Below are 16,683 nucleotides of genomic sequence, written 5' to 3' on the forward strand. Positions count from 1 at the left end.
TCGTTCATTGCTGCTCGGGACAATCTTGCCTCTCTCGCCTGCTGGAAGGGACACGTCAGACCTTTTGTGCATTCTGCTTTTCTGTCCTCCTCTAATTGCACATTCCATCAGAATTGCTGCCAATCTCATCGAATTGCTGCGCAGGGCTTGTCACCCACTGCCTGTAGTTGACTTTGGCCGAGAGTATGCGCTGCCGGCCAACCTAGCAAGGCCCTCCTTAACAGGTCCCAGCTCATTCACAACTTCCAGACCGGTGCTCCTCGCCCATACAAAAGCCTCTGCTAGCACCTTTGCTCTAGGATCATCGGGTCCTTCAAACGTGTCGTCCAGCGTCTCTTGGTCTTGCAGCGTGGCGGTGGGACCAACCGTATTATCGAAACCGTATACCCAGTCTAGCGAGTCGCAAGTCTTGAGCATCGTCTCGTTTGCTCCCCATCTTTCCGACTCGTAGGCTGCCAACGCGTAAGCAGCGACGCCCAGGTCCGAACCATCCCGAGCTGCCTGGACCAGATGATTGGACAAACTTCGGGCGTCGGCGATTCCCAGATTGAGTCCTTGGCCTGCTAAAGGATGGGTGGTGTGTGCCGCATCGCCCACGAGCACTACGCGACCTCTGGGCTTGCTGATGGCTCGATCGCGCGACAAGGCGCTGAAATGTGCTCCTGGCTGCGAGGGTCTTTCGGATACTGAGGAATCGGCCAGAGAGCTAGGCTTCCTCAATCCAGCGAGGGATTGCGCTTGCGAAATACCCTTGGACAGAATCTCTGACCACGAGTCGTTGATGTTGAAATTGTACTTTGCGCTGTCCACCCCTTGGCCGTAGGCAGAGTACCCTTGAGCGTGATTCATTCGCAGCGGAAACGCTGCTACGGAAGAGGCATCCACTTCTTGCACGGCAGGAGGGACCTCGTGGCCGGCGATTGGGTCCGGCACGCCAGGCTGGTTCAGCTCTGAAAGGATCAGAGGCGAGAGCCAGCTCCAGTCTCGGTTTGCGTCTCCAGGAGTGGGGACGTTTTGGTGGGTATGAATGGCTTGCAGAATACTTCGTAGAACAGGCCAGGGTAGACGATGCGCTGCCGTGACGAGCTGAGCAAGAAGTGTGTTGTCGTTGGACGAACGATGCATCGCGATGATGGCATTTGCAAGCTCAGTAGGCAAGGTCCACACCATCGAGATTGCTGTTTCGGACACCTGTTGACGAGCGCAAGAAGGTAGATCAGGATGCTGGGCGATCAGCACAGCTCGACAAGAGAGCAACTCACAGGCAGCCAAGCGATGGGACCCGTTGGCAAGAACCTCTGCCGCGCAACGCCTTCACTTCCAACAGCATGCGCCGGATCAATTCTCAATGTGCCTACGACTCCCTTCTTTCCGTAGTCCTTCGAAGCGCTAGATTCTATCCTCGAATACTTTCGCACCGGCGAGTTGCCGCCGTCAGCGCCTACAAGTAATCTAGCACGAACCGATGCGCCAGAAGAGAGATTGATGGTGGGCCACGCATCTTGTGGTTCTTCTACCTCTGAAGTAGCAGAGGCTTGAACTGATCGCACAGTCGACGCATGATACTGCAATGATGCCCGATCCAAAGTCTGCGAGAGCGCTTTGCACAGTGCATCAATTTCCACCATGCTGGCTAGCCGGCCTTCCGTTCCGTGTTCAGACGGAGGTGCGTCAACCCTCATCAATGACCCAGTCAAACCATCCGTCACGCGCATGTTACGAATCGGATTCATGCGCCTCGGGTCCAGATGATCGGGCAGTGCTCCTAGAGCTGCATGTTTTGAAAATACTTGATGATGAGCTGTGAGAACAGATCTGCACAAATGTTGGCGCTCACCTTCCAACCAAGACCGATTTTCTTCGTTCAGACTGATGACCCGATTACTCCACGCTACTCCATCTGCGTATGCAGAGCCATTTCCAGGCGTCCATTGCTGAATGGCTTCCAAGGGTTTGGGATCGATGAGAGCTAGTCGGGTCTTGGAATGCAAGACACCCTTTCTCGCTGCGCTTTTAAGGGGGGGGATTTTTGTCAGTCAGAGTAGCAGCGTGATGGGAGAAGCAGAAGAAAGAACTCACTCAGAGAGGAAGCTAGAGCTAGTCCCACCACTCCTGCACCGACAATGGCTATGTCCACACTTTGTATATCATCAGAGGCTCTGCTGTATGATGTCGAGAAGGCCTTTGATCTCCACCTATGAGATGCGAGTGATGTGCATGCGCAGACGTCTGATGTCAAGGCTTGTCGGCCTAGAATCGCTCCAGCGGAGCGCGTGAGGCATCGGACGACAGGAGCGCTCATACTTGACTCAATGGCTGCAACTCGTGCCGTCTCATCGAAGCGCTGCCGGCGAGATGAGGCCAAACGCGTGGGGCTCACGCACGTAGATGAAGATGGCAGCAGGAGCCGTAGCGAATGCCGGGAAGGAACTCTTCCTGAATGACTTTGACCCGCGTTTGGGTTGTTGTGATGATGACCTGAGGCGCGTCACGTGGAGGTGCACAGACGCGCAGACTCGATCGTGATGAGCCACCAAGTTGTGCGTGCGAGTATAGCGCCGGTCCCATTCACGATTGTGATTCTTGATTCACACAGAAAGCTGCAACGGCCGCAATGAAGGCGACTTGAATTTGATTTTGAAGGTCGACTTCACACTTGCCCCTTGACTCTGTTTTGCCATAGCACACGAATCTCAGGCCCGACAGTATACTAAACTCCTCGCTCTTACACAGAGACAGTAGAAGAGCATGCATGTTCAGTCTCCTCAATACTTTGGAGGGTCTGCGCCGCTAGACATCCCTATCGGACTCTTTCCTTCCAAACAACATGCAGGACCGAGGCTGCCAATCGATTGGAAGCGCCAAGCACAAGCTGCTTGGCTAGGCTCCGATGAGCGCTTGAGAGATAGGAAGGGCAAGGCGAAAGAGGCGGATGCAGACGCAGACGAGGATGAGGACGAAGAGGATGCTTGGGAAAGGCCAACAGCTCCTTGGGCGTGTGCGATGGTCGCATGGCGAGAGACGAGAGCAGAGAAGCGCAAGAGACCAGTAGCAGGTGGCGACACTGGTGTTATAGCGCCAGCTGACGGGCAACTTGAGGAGTACGAAGAACAGGAGCATGTCGCCCTTGGTACAGCTGACGGTTCGGTCTGGCTCTTCGAGATGAGCCGTGCTCCGAGCGGCAACTCGCAGCAGGCGCGGATTTTCGAGCAAGAAGAAGCAGGTCCATCGGTGCGCGCATCAGGCTGGTATGAACGAAGTGGAGGAGTAGCTTTTGGCAATGGAAAAGTCGAAGGCAGCACAAACCTGCACCTGCGAGCTGCATCCCCCACGCCCAGCTTTCAAAGCGGCACATCCAGCGCGTCAAGGCGACATCATCATGCGCCTGGCGTCGGTCTATGGGGAGGAGCTCCGTTTGCGGGTTTCTCACCTACCAGTCCAAGTCGATCACCCGGACCGAGCTCCCTGTTGGGCGCAGCCTTGTCTCCCACCTCGACGCACGCCAACGACGATCATCAGCATCCTCAACCACTCTCCGCCACTTCCAATCCGGCTCAGAGTCGGGTTGAAATCGTAGAGGCTAGCGTGGAGGGAGAACTGGGCAAAGGAGATCGGGCAGAAGATATGCTGGAAGCTCAATGGCACGCTGGACAAAGAGGTGGAATTAGGGGCGCTTTGGGCTTGTCTCCTAATCTCTCACATCATCATCATCATCATCACAACGCGCATGCAAGATCTGGAGATGGATCACCCGTACCTGCTTCGAGAAGCAGGGAACAGTCCAATGCGTCCCCTGCGCCTTCCCATATGCGTAGGCATTTTGTGGAGGATGTCAGAGAAGAGCCTCGCGAACAAATAACGGGGACCGAGACGAAGCCTACTGCAGTGCCACGAAACACTAGCTCTGCCAAGGAGGCGGGGGACTTCACTGAGCAGCTTCATCCTCGTCGTTCTCTGCAGACACCTTGCCGCTCTCGAATCAGCGGCCTGCAGTACATCTCTTCGTCCAGACTGCTCACCTTGCAGTCATCTGGTCTGCTCACGCTCTGGTCCACAGGAGACGCCAAGCTGATCACCTCTACATCGCTCGTACCATCCCTGACTGGAGCGGTGTCAGACACGTCAAACTCGGCGGTCCCTGCTACAACAGCAGGGAGCAGGCCGCTTGCTGCGCTTGCGATGCTGAGAGGAAGCAGCTCGACGCCTACCAGGGTCAGAACACCTTTGCCCAACGTACCCGCCTCAGGCAGCGTGTTGGCCACTGAGACAAAGGCGCCTTACTACGCGTCACTACGCCGCGTCTACGTACGCGACGTGCAAAAGACATCAAACGGCGGTGGTGCGACACATTTTGGTGAAAGTTCCTCACCGAGTTCGGCAGAGCCTCAGCAGCTCTTCTCAGCTTGGGATTCGGCAAGAAGGCTGCTTGCTGTCGTCGACATCGATCGTAAAAATCTTGCTCTGCGAGTACGTCTAACGCACGCCTTTCCGGACGCTGTTAGCGCACCAGCAATACGTCTGGTCAATCAGTCCAACGCATATCTGGAATGTTTCTACGTCGATGACACGGGCACGTTGCACCTGGACCATATTCACTCGCCTCCGCCAACATCTGGCTCCGAGTCATTGCTGGCCGATGATAGCAAGTCAGGCGCGTTTGAAGCGGCAGCCGCCTTCTTTCGACGAGACTTTTCGCTGTCGAGGAGCATCACGCCCGAGCCTTCCGCAAGCGCCGCGTCGGACTCGATGGAACCTTTACCTTCCAAGTCCAAGCTTTCCGGCTCGAATGGGCTTTCGACAGAGGCGGGTCCAGATCATGGACCCGGAGCTCCGCTTGTGGCGCCATCGGCAATCAGACCTGCTTCTTCGTCCCTACTGGTGCCCAGGTCGGGAAGTTCCACACCCATCGTTCCTCCTGGTCACAATCACGCGTCTCCCTTTGCGGCAGGTGCTGCAGCGTTCTTCAGACGGCACGAAAGCGCAAATCTGAGCAACAGCAATCTTGCACAGTCCCAGCTCGAATTGCCTTCTCGAAGAGAGTGGAAAGGTATTATGATACTTGGCAAGAAGGTAGAAGGGATCAGAGTAGATCAAAGCAAGGGAGATACGATTTTGACCAATGTACTGGGAAGCGCTGCGCTGAATTTAGACTCGGGTACGATTGGTCCAGGAACGGCAAGTCACGACCAGGACGGAATACACGTCCATTGGTATGATCGCGAAATGTCTCAAAGTACTTCGAGCGAGCCCACCCTAGCTGTGGGGACCATTCGCGAGCCAAAGCTGGAAGTCGCCGTCGAGTTCGACAGACTCGTCTTGAAGTGTGGCAACTCCCACCTGTGGCAGAGTGAATTCCCCGAGTTGCCCGCTGTCACAGCCATCTTACCGCTGAGCTTGGAAAGAGTCGTCATAGTCCTAGGTGTGTTTTACACGGGCCTGCCGACGCAATTCAGGCTGATGCTTAGCCTCTCTTTGACAGCAAGTGGCCATGCCAGGCTTCTGCCGCTATTGGATCTGATTGCGGGCCGAACAAGCGCTTTGCAAGCGCGAGACGTCGAAAATGCACCCCGGGCAAACGGGATGGTGATCGATGGACTGAGAACTGTTGCGAACCCGCGGAACAATGCCAAGCACGTGTTTGGGACAAGCAAACAAGGGGACTTGGTGGTCTGGGAAGCTTCGTGAGTGTGCAGGGGTCGGGATGCCCCACAAGCCGAGTTTATGAACCCCTCTTCGTCCGCGTCGCAGCACTCTTGCCCTTCAGGCAGAATGGAATTTGTTCGGGACAAACGTGTCCGATATCGCTTCGTTTTCTGCAGCTCCGCATGCTCGCCTCCAGGGATGCGTGGGCGTGTGCTCGATGGATGGGACGCTGGCCATGATTTTGCTGGATGGCCTCAAGTTGCTCTATCTCGTTCCAGGACGAGGCACGGCCATTCAATGCGTCGCTGTCCGCGGAGATGACCTCCTGATACAATACGCTGATGGCAGAGCTCGTGTATGGGATCTCGGAACCCACGAGCTCCGGCGCAGCATAGGCGCCGAGCAGGCGCGCGCCTTGATTGAGGATGAAGTCAAACAGCCCTGGTGGATAATGTACCTTGGCGCTACAAAAGTGGCCCGCGACACCGCCAGGGCTGTACAGGCAGCGCAAGCTGGTCAATCTGTCGGACAACTGCGAGAAAGAGGCGCCAACGGTGTCTTGTCGCCTCTGCCTGTCTTGACGACAGATTGGATGCCGCTCGTTGCGGATTTGAGAGGAGCGATCAAGGCGGCCTCGAAAGCCGTACTTACAGATGCGAACGACAGTGGACCTGTTGGCCTGCTTGCCGACTGGGAACTTGACACGATGGGACGTAGCACGACGGTCGCGGGCAAAGCTGCTTCCGCTTCCGCCCACAAACGAGCTCCGCGCATCTTGAGCCCCTTTTTGGCAGCTTTGCTTCCAATTGGAACCTCGCGAGACCTCGATATAGCCGCTGCTGAGATCTTGGGCGAGGAGCTGACCAGTAGAGCCAGCGTTGTGACTGGATCATTTTCGTGAGTCGCTTGCCCAAAAAGAAAGAAGCTTCAGAGCTCGCCCAACGCAGAGCATTGACGCATTCACGCATCCGCAGTGATCCGTCTTTCCTTGCTTGGAGCTGCAGCAAGGGATACACACCCACGGAACTGCGACCTATCCCGGCACTGTGTCTCGTTACGATCCTGAACATCCTGAGTCGAGTGACAGGTGCGTGTCTGTCATTTTCGAAACACGCATGCCGGAACTGATGACAGCCTTGCACGCCTGCGCCTGCAGAGGTGCAAGAAGCTGCCAATCGCCTTTCTTCATTGTGCGTCAGGCTCTTTGCAACGTCAAGCCTGGAGCAGCTTCGATCTGCGCTGCCAGTGATTGCAATGTATCTTGTCGACTCCAGCCGTGAGTGCTGCTATGAGACGCGGATTCCGCGATGGAAGGATGTTGACGGTCAAGATACTGGTGTGCAGCGGATGTCCAGCAAGCTGCTACCGTGCTCTTTGACGCTATTTTGGAGGCATTGCCGCAAGCGGCCATCGATGGACTCTGCGACGAGTGGCAGCCACGATGTAAGTTGTTGTGATCTTTCGATGACTCCGCGACCAACTGCTGATACTGCGACTTGTCACGGCGTCCAGTACCGCCCCAGACCAACGAAAGCTGGCCTGTTCAGGAGCCTCTGGCGGTCGCATTATTAGGTTTCATAGCAGTGCGAAAGTACAAGCTGCTTTCGCCTGCCTTGCTCAAGGACGTTTCGAGCTGCATCTCACTCTATCTGTCCGAGTCTGCCAGCACCCCTGAAGCAACGCACCACCAAGCCATAGCTATCGAACTGTGTTGTCAAGGATTTGTGATCTGGCAACACTACCTTGACGCGATGGACGTTGTCCGCTCGTTGTTCAGCCTCGCAACTTACAAGGATCCAGCCTCGGCAACAGGTGGTGGCGATGCTGCGCCGCCTCTTGCTGCTGTGCCAGACAATTCGGCGAATCGCTTGCTAGCGAGACAGGCCACGTTGCAGATTGCTGTCGACAATACCCCGCTGTTCATGACCACCCTGTCTTTGGACATCCTACATGCCCGCTCGCCTGCTCACTGCAGCGCGACGATGAGGTGAGTGGACTTGCTTCCTTTGACAGTGATCGTTCGAAAGCATCGGGGCCATGGAGCTGATTCACCACGACGCATTCGCTGCTAATTAGGCTCGTCGCTTTCATGGTTCGTCGGGTGAGTAAGACGCTGCCATGCTCGATGCTTGAGAGATTCATCTTGCTGAGTTGACTGCCGCCGCCCGTCACAGAAACCTTTGATCCTTTATCCGAATCTACCACGGCTCGCAGAAGCTGTCGTCAAAGTGAGACGCAGTGCCCAGATGTCTGTTGGCGCCAAGTACGACACGGCTCACATGTGCTTCTGCATGCAGTCTCTTGATCCGACGCAGACAGCGATGCGAGAGGCTGTGGTGCAAGCTGCGACAGTGATGATCTCGGAGCTGGTGCGCACGTACCGGACGATCTCTTTTCACGCAAAGATGCAAAGGCTTGCAGTAGGTACGCATGAAGGTGCAGTGATCATGTACGACCTCAAGACGGCGACGAGGCTTTATGTTATCGAGGGTCATCGAGCGGGCCTTTCGGCACTTGATTTTTCGCCTGATGGGAGACGTCTGATCACCGTCAGTCTGGGTGACTCCAAAGCTTTAATCTGGAAAGTTGGAACTAGCCTCGGAAGCTTCTTCACCCCCGGAACACTGCCTCGGCAAGGCGGAACGGATGAGAGCGGAGCCTACAAGGCCATCGACTTTAACATTGGACATGGTGAGTGCCCGTCCAGATTGCACCGCGAGAGATAGAGATGATGCTCAGCACGACGTTTGCTTCCCTGCCACGCAGCGCTCAATGCTCTGCCTACCGAATCTTTGGAGGCCGTATCGCTCGAGTGGCAGGGAGACCGCGGAGTGCGCTTGAACGTGGGAGACGCCAGCATGTCCTTCTCGGTCGCTTAGCGTTGGCCTTTCTCGGCACTTTTATACCACTTGCCTGTTGTGACGGCGAGCTCTATCTCGTCTTTTCTCTGTACTAGTATCTTGCATTCCATCAACCTTGTGCTTGGAGCCCCTTGGTGGCGAAGCGTCGATGCAGTGAAGACATGCAGTATCTTCAGCAACGTACGGTGATCAGAGAGAAATGGATTACTCTGACACAGTGCATCTAGGCGCATACAAACGCTACATGTGCGCACATGCTCCCTGACCAGGTGGCTGATCCTGCGTCTGTCTCCTCGCCGAACGTTTGTTCTTTCCGCCGAGCGACGTCGGTGGCCAAGGTTCGCCATCCCTAAACTCCTCGGCTTGCGCGGCTGCCGGATCTCCATGCATGGAGGAGGCTACTTGTGCCGTGTAAGCAGAAGTGGGTCTCCCGTCCAATCCTACAGCGTAAGCTTGACCTGCGCTCAAGTTTTTGCCTCTAGCAGATTCCAAGTCTCTAGCTGCTGCATTCCTGCTAGCGGAGGAGGAACTCTTGAGATGACCCAAGGCCAACTCCTCGGTCAGCATTCTACCCCCTTTACTTGTGGATGCGCTCTTATTTCCTCGCGTCACAGCTATCGCTCGTTCGCGAGCCCGACGTTCGATGGACCCGAGCGGTGTGGAGCGCTGTCGACGTCGAATACGCCTGATGACGAACCACAACAAGAGTGCGAGCATGGTGATGGCCACGACGATTCCGATCACTATGCCCGCTATGGCGCCCCCTGAAAAGTTCTGGAATACGGAGCTGCAAAGCGCATGCACCGCGAGAACAGGTCAGGTGGTATGAAGGTGAGCGGCCGACAGCGTTGTAAAAAAAAGAAGCAAGGGGAAAGGCCAAGCATGGTCTTGCGCTTCTTCCTTTCGACTTACTAGTCTGGATTTTCCGGAGAGGCACTGGAGTCGGTCGATGTGCTCGAATCGCTCATCTTGGCTAAGCGCGTACATACGTCGTACTCAGGCAGGCAAAAGATGGAAGAATGCCAAAGATGGGAGTGTCAGCGCGGGACAATCCCCAATTTTGGGAGAAGGGGCTTTGGGATGATGGAGGGGAAACACAATGAGGAGGGGCTGCTTGTCAAAAGATGGGTAAAGAATGCGGGTGTCGGAGCAATGATGAAACCCCGCTCACTCGAGCTATCCTTAGCGCCGGACAAGGCCCCGATCCATTTGAGTATTTTGAGCCGAAGCCGTTTGCAGCATATCCACATTTGCATGTGCACGCGGTCTCAAGGCTGGAAGGTCAAAAGTGGCTGTGCTAGCCGATCCCTCCATCATCGGGCATGTACAGTACTTCCACAGTACGGGCGTGTAGTCCGTCTTGCTACCTCGTGACTGTTGGCTCTCCCGATGCGCTCGTGCGCTCAAGCAGCCAAACAATCACGAATCAAGAATTCACACCGAGCGCCAGTCAACGTCCGCTTCGGGGGGCGCCGTACGTCATTCAGATTCCAAGAAGGGCTGTTGCCGCCGCTGAGATCACCAGTCAAGCCTGTGTATGACCCTAGCTCGAGAGGCATGGTCCTCCATCACTACTACCGTACCAGTACAGTAGCAGCACCAGGGGCAGCTAGCCGATGGGTGTGCATGATGAGGTGCTGCTTGGCTTTTAGCGCCGGATCAAATTTGGCTTGCATGAGAGATGAGGGAAGCTTCCAATAAGTCGAGATATCCGACCGCGCTGCTGGGCGCAGCATCGGTCGGACGCCAAGAACTAGCACAAGCATTCCGCGAGTCAGTCGTGAGTCGAGTAAGTAGCACGAGTCTGTTGTGACGTGAAGTCTTGATGAGTGTGCAGGCGGCACGACGTTGTTCCCTCACAACAGTCTGTAGGTATACATTAAAGTCCCTATGAACTCCGTGGCTACATAACTTGCGCCGTCATTCGTCAATCAATCTTGAATCAAGAATCAAGAATTGTGGTCTATGACTCCGGGAATGGCGCTTTGCTTAAGTTTCGATGCAGCGGGCGGCGTGGCCAGACTAGCAGAGAATCATCTCGGCTTATATGATCGATGAACGCGCGAAATCCGTTTCCAAGCTGGATACAGAATCGAGATGAGGCTTGAATCCGTGATTTCAAGTCTGAACGATTTTTCTTTCCTTGGTTCGAACGATCAATCTTGAATCAAAGTTACAATTAAGAATTCAGGTGAAAGGCGCTCGACTTGCAGCAATGTCACGTGCTTAGTCCCGCGCCTTGCTGAATTTTTTGGTAAACATCGCTGCCGTGGCTATGACTCAAGACTGACGGCTAGCTTGCGCCCCTTCCGCATGCATGCCCGGCATGTTTGCGCGCCTACATCCAACCACAATTAAGATCGTCGCGGAGAAACGCCGATGCGACGACCTCTGCTGCTCGCCTATTCAATTCTTGATTAACATTCTGATTGCGGCGTGCGCTCCTTTGATTGAGATTCGCAATTTGAGTTACCTTTCCGCTGAAAAGGCTCACCACCGAATCAAATTGCAAACTGAAAAACTTATGAAAATTGTCAGATTTCAGCATTAAGCTGTCAGTCGTGAGTCTTGTGCCGTCTGACAGACGCTAAAGCAGTGACCGGCGGAGTCGCGAGGACGGCAGCCGTGTAGGAAGGAAGAAGTTATCACGGTCAAGCTCCGCAGGGAGTGCCGCGCCATGGAGCTTCGGCGCGTGCCGCAGGCGCGCCCTTCACACCCAAAGCGCGTGATCACCATAGGTGATCCGTGATTCAAGTGCTCATGAGCATCCACACACACCCTTTTGACCACCGACTACTCTCCTCTCCCATACTTGTACTGCTTGTAGAGGTACCCCTCGCTGTGCCTCCGAGGTGTATCACACCTCTGCCTTGGCTTCGCGCCAGGGCGAAAAGTAGCACATCGCCTAGACCCACCAGCAGCGCTTTCGCAACCTTTCCCTCAAGCTAGCGTTGAGTCTCGCACCAAGATTTCACATCATCTCCTCCAGGCGACCCAAGTGCACGCGAGCTCACCATGTGTGCAAATGTGCCGAGTGCTGCACCCTCGAGCGCTTCTGCCAGTGGACAAGGCGGTCGCCAGGGCGTGATGGACGGGGAAGGCACAGCAGCCGAACAGCCACCTGATGATACAAATTCGTCGCAGACTACGGAGCATCTTGGCCGTATGACCTTACAACATGTCAACAGCGCGGACATGCCAGATGGACTTTCCGCAGAGCTGGGGCTCAGTGCGGCCGAGCTGGAAGAGACTGCGGCTGCTGTGCTGGCTGCTCAGCAAACAACCTTGTCAGACGAACAACAGGGTGGGCAGATCATCGATGCTAGCAAGGCCGGACAACTCAGCACCAGTCCTTTTGGATCTTCATTCCACTCGGCCATGACTGGCTCTTTGCCAAACGTGATCAGCCCCACGGGCGAGACGAATCTTTCAGCCATAGCTGACCCTGCGACGGATGGCCACTCGCTTAGTGCATCGCACCATTCGAAGAAGCTTCAGCCTGAGCGCCATATGTGGTCCAAGGAAGAAACTCAAGCATTGGTAGATGGTTGTAACGCTGTGAGTGTCGCGTGTCCCGGTGCTGTGAGATTCAAGGCTAACGTTCGAGAGGTTGTCTGGTCAGCACGGCGTCGGCAATTGGAAGGCGATACTTTCAGACCCCAAATTCAGCGGACGCTTTGCTGGTCGTTCTGCCGGAGATCTCAAGGACAGATTTCGCACGTATTTTCCAGATGCGTATCACGACATGTATCCCAATGCCAAGACGCATACAAGCAAGGCGGTCCGCAGCAAAGCTGCAGACGGAACGAGTATCTTCGAAAAGGGAAAGACGAAGGAACGTCGACCCTTTAGCGCTGCTGAGGACGAGGTGCTGAAACGCGGCTATGCACAGCATGGCTCTCACTGGGCTACGATTGCTCGCGACGCGGTTTTCGAAGGGCGGAGAAAATCAACAGATCTCAGAGATCGTTTCCGCAACGCATTCCCCGAGCTGTACGAGCAAGCGGGCTACAAGCCTCGGTCCAAGTCTGGGAAGAAAGACAGGCGCCCGAGTCATGGAGCCCTTCATTCCGATTCGAGCATGTCCATGAGCATATCGGCGGCACTTGAGCAAGCAAATGGAGATGGTTCGGATGCGATGCGCGCCACTCGCGTTGCACCTCCCCCCAGCGACACTAGCGCTACATCGCACTCTCAGTGCGCGAGCGGGGATGTCAGCCATAGCGAATTGGAGACGAGCGAGGGAGAGATGAGCGACGCGTGGGAGAGACCTGCGGGCGAGCCTGTCCTCGCACGAAGACTGATGGATCAACATCGCGCACAGCAAGAGCAGCGTCGTCAACAGGAGGAGCAACGCGCAGCTGTTAGTCGATCTTCGTCGTTCAACGACGGCTCGTCTCGTCTTGGATCGGGTCTTCGCTCAGTCTCACGGGACACTGGCGCCCTTCAAGTCCAGCAAAGGGAGCATGCCGCAAACCCAAATGCTCCTTCTTCCAGCAGCAGTAGCAGTGCTAGCGGTATGAATCCGAATGTGCAACCACTTCGACCAGACGGTGGTCTACGACGAACGCAAAGCTCAAAGCGCGCAAACCCAAAGATCAGCCATTTTGAGGGCATGCCCTCATCGACTGCTCTGCAGCAGCAGCAGCGCACTCATCAACATCATCACCAACAGCGCTTGATTCAAGAACAAAAGTATCCCCAGCCCATCCCGCATTATTTTGGCACCAGATCGCAAGACCCCAACACGGCTCAAATGCACCCTTCTTCCAACGAGGTTCCTACGAGTAGACCTCCTTTGGAGCATAGCTTGAGCTCTGGACATGCGCCTCAGTATGCCTGGCAAGGCGAAAGCGAGGGGCAGCCTTCGGCTTCATCATCATCGTTGGATGAGATGGACTTGGACCAGTTGAATGCTCTGCTCGGTCAGCCTTCTTCCTCAACAACGCATTTGAGTAATGAGCGATTTAACGGGCCACAAGGAGATGCTATGGACGTCGACGCTCCCACGGTAGCCAGTTCGACAGCCGCGGCGCCAGCATCTACCATAAGCGACGCTTCAGCAAACTCTACTGGCAGCGATCTTTCATCTTTGCTCACCAGCGCTGACTTGATGCAGCTAGCTGCCAGCAGTGGTTCGAGCACGCTAGGCACGAGTCCTAGCAAGAATGGCTTCTCGATAGAGTCCTTCCAGGATCTCCTCGATCCTGTGTTGCCACCGAGCACATCACTCTCGGAATGGGCTGCTTCGGCTGCCTCTTGGCACCCCGTCTCTTCCTCTAGCGTCAACTCTGGCACAGCCTCGGCACCCAGCCAGACTGAGCATAGCGCGTGGGCGGGCGATTTGCTGCATCGCGGTAGCGGTAACACGTCGATCGACACTACCATGCAGCAGCCTCAGCAACTTCAACAGAGCTACATGACCCAGGCGCAAGGGGCGGCCGCGAATGATCCTGCGACCTTGCACGCGCAATTTGAAGATCAGCGACAGCAACAATTTGGGCCTCCTAGCATGAGATCCTCTCTTGAAGCTGACTTTCAACGCACTGATACCCAGCAAACAGCTACAGACAACGGACTTCGCACGCATCGTTTTGATGCTTCTGTGGCTGCGCCGCATTCGGTCGCTCAAAGCGTTACCTCGACTCCCTCGGTACAGGAGCTCGTCAATCGCTCCGCTTCAAGCCGTCATAGCGGCCAGCAGGCGAACGCTGCCGCCAATTTCCAGCATCAGTTGCCATTCCTACCCGCGGACCTCACGTCTAGCCACGCCATGCAGTCGCCATACCGTATCAACCCTTACTACCCGGCTGACGACCTCAGCCTCACTAGTCTTGGCAGTCAGACGCTTTTCCCGAGCTTGGTCGGAGAAGCGCCTGGGCACAGGCGCAGGCGATCCACAGACACGCTGCGTCAGAATTTCAGCTATGCTCAACTCGCAGTTGCGTTCGAGCCTACGCCACTCGACTTGCCGGGCTACACGCCTCAGCAGCAGTCTGACGAAGGAATCGAAGAAGAGCCAGAGAGCGAGTCGGCAGATTTCGACGAGTCGTCGGGCTCCGTTCGGCGCCCTTTTCATGGGCAGTCTGCGTCCTTTTCTGGGACCTGGGATCGCAACGTCACCATACAACCGCGTGCCACACGGCAGCACGCTTCGGCTGACGAAAGCACTGTCGAAGACTCATTTGGTGGTCGTCATCTGAGCGCTTTTGAGATCGCTGCCGCCTTTGCCGCACAGCATGGAAACACCACGGCCTTCGACAGCGCAGCCGAGGCGGATGCATCTTCTATTGGGCCGTATGCAGAGTCCCTGCCGGATCTTGGCCATCCCTCAAGTAGCTCGACGTTTGACGAAATCAGCCCGTTTGGTCTTCCTCAAACGTCGTACGACGACCTCGACCTGCCATCTTTTCTGGGTCGCTCTCCAGCGCTCAATCATGCAGTGGCACCACACGCGCGGGATGCTGCTGCTGGCGATTCTGCAGATGCGCCTTCGCAGTGGGTACAGAATCACGGTCTTGGAGGACCTTCAAGCGGCGCGCTGCAATCTGGCAGAGCGGCGAGCGAGTCACAGATGGACATTGAGTCCAATCGACAAGGCTCTTGGCAGAAGGCTTGGTCGGACGTTGGCGATGCGGCAAGCGCGGATCCCTCGGCGTTTCAGCGGACGTTAGCAACGCAAGAAGGAGCGCGAGATCGTGTTGCGGCTCACTTTGCCGATCTAGAGCGCTTCGACAACTCGTCGCAGAGATGGCTTGCCGATCGACCGGATGCCTCGCTGCTTCGTTCCATCTCTACCGATGGTCATCCTGGCCCCATCACGAGCACGGCTAGCGAAGCTGTACTTCCAGCAATGTACACGGCCGGAGACTTGGACAGGCTGGAGCATCTTTATTTGGAAGGTCTGCACCCTGTCAGTTCGTCGACTTCACAAGGTGCTGCGAGGACGCCAGGCAATTGGTCGAGCGAATGGAGCAATCAGTCGGCCAACTTCTCGAACAGCGATGCCCAGACTGACCACGCGAATGGTGGCGCGAACTCATCCACCGGAGCGAGCCACAATGGTCGATGAGTTCTCGACATTGTCCACTTACACTTCAATCCTATATCTTCGCAGAGTCTGCTCTGTGCGAGACCCTATCCTTGTCATTACCGAGCCTCTCACGCACTGCCCTACAACATTCTACTAACGGACCATGTGCCCATTGCTCCATACACATCCATTGTACACTACTTTTCACGCAACATTGCAATCCAGCATCATAGCTCTCTCTCTCTCTATGCGCAATCGGAAAGGTTTGATCTCTGCATCACTGTCAGCATCACCACTCAAAACTACCGTGAGGACATTTTGTCCCTTTGATGACCCGGATTGACGTCACGCATTCTGCCGACCCGGTCGGTAGCCACCAGTGACTGTGCCGGTCAGATCCGAGATGAGTCGTGATAGTGTGCCCAAAGGCGCGCATCGCGTCGCGTGACTCAAACTTTTGATCAGAATTCAAGATCAAGATTCGACTTGCGCATCTGCGCATCAGATGTGCCGTGAGTGGCCCGGCCGCGATTACAGAGGACTGCGCGAGTGCCTAAAGCTGCGTCGGACTCGGCTGATCTACACGTCGCTCAGTGACTGCGTGGCGCATATACATGGTGATGTGCGCATGCACGCATGCATGCCCATTGCGCTGGATAAGGCTTTTTGCTCATCTCAGCAATTAAGGCGTGTGCCGAATGCAGCTTGCAGCAGCAAAGGCGTGCTTGATGAGGGCGCAAGCACGCACGCATGGCAAGCACCCATGCAGCATCAGCAGGCACGAGCTCGTGAGTGGGACGGCGAATGATGCTGCTGCTGCTGCTGCTGCTGATGATGATGATGCTGATGCTGATATCAGCGCGCCTGTAGCTTGTTAGCTAGCTGATGCACCTTGCATGCATGGCGGTGCCGGACTGCGCGCTTGCGTGCGTGCTCGCTCGACCCTCTCTAATCGTGAATCGCCGGCAAGTCTGGTCGTTGGGGTGGGGAGGAGAGCTTACCCACATAGCGGCAGGGGTTACGCGATATCAGGCGAGATCTAAGCGTCTTGAGCAGACGATTTCAGTCACCTCCTAACCGTCACACACCTCACAACGCTCACTGCGACCGCCTTTGCACGCTTCATTGTTGCTGCTTCGCTGCATT

At 55.7% G+C, this 16,683-nt stretch overlaps 4 protein-coding genes across 4 annotated transcripts; 2 read left to right on the forward strand and 2 right to left on the reverse strand.

Annotated features, from left to right (window-relative positions):
* Positions 1–52: 52 nt before the first annotated feature.
* On the reverse strand, positions 53–2,473 carry IE81DRAFT_366265 (ubiquinone biosynthesis hydrox). Its single transcript, XM_025516997.1, has 4 exons — positions 2,080–2,473; positions 1,838–2,005; positions 1,263–1,771; positions 53–1,191 (listed from the first exon to the last, which is right to left on the reverse strand). Exons 1-4 carry the CDS (start codon positions 2,300–2,302, stop codon positions 151–153), a joined length of 1,941 nt encoding a protein of 646 aa, XP_025370051.1. The 5' UTR covers positions 2,303–2,473; the 3' UTR covers positions 53–150.
* Positions 2,474–2,612: 139 nt separating this feature from the next.
* Positions 2,613–8,716, forward strand: IE81DRAFT_301461 (hypothetical protein). Its single transcript, XM_025512235.1, has 11 exons — positions 2,613–5,419; positions 5,480–5,681; positions 5,749–6,540; positions 6,618–6,730; positions 6,800–6,919; positions 6,988–7,086; positions 7,156–7,630; positions 7,720–7,744; positions 7,818–7,871; positions 7,941–8,334; positions 8,410–8,716. The coding sequence occupies exons 1-11, from the start codon at positions 2,749–2,751 to the stop codon at positions 8,520–8,522; spliced, it is 5,058 nt and encodes a 1,685-aa protein (XP_025370052.1). The 5' UTR covers positions 2,613–2,748; the 3' UTR covers positions 8,523–8,716.
* IE81DRAFT_366267 (hypothetical protein) lies at positions 8,579–9,646 on the reverse strand. Its single transcript, XM_025516998.1, has 2 exons — positions 9,417–9,646; positions 8,579–9,291 (listed from the first exon to the last, which is right to left on the reverse strand). Exons 1-2 carry the CDS (start codon positions 9,470–9,472, stop codon positions 8,745–8,747), a joined length of 603 nt encoding a protein of 200 aa, XP_025370053.1. The 5' UTR covers positions 9,473–9,646; the 3' UTR covers positions 8,579–8,744.
* Positions 9,647–11,248: 1,602 nt separating this feature from the next.
* Positions 11,249–15,775, forward strand: IE81DRAFT_323032 (hypothetical protein). The gene is made up of 2 exons (XM_025513814.1): positions 11,249–12,062; positions 12,127–15,775. Exons 1-2 carry the CDS (start codon positions 11,520–11,522, stop codon positions 15,574–15,576), a joined length of 3,993 nt encoding a protein of 1,330 aa, XP_025370054.1. The 5' UTR covers positions 11,249–11,519; the 3' UTR covers positions 15,577–15,775.
* The last annotated feature ends 908 nt before the right edge of the window (positions 15,776–16,683 follow it).

The sequence above is a fragment of the Ceraceosorus guamensis genome (assembly GCF_003144195.1).
Source record: "Ceraceosorus guamensis strain MCA 4658 unplaced genomic scaffold IE81scaffold_25, whole genome shotgun sequence".
NCBI lineage: Eukaryota > Fungi > Basidiomycota > Exobasidiomycetes > Ceraceosorales > Ceraceosoraceae > Ceraceosorus > Ceraceosorus guamensis.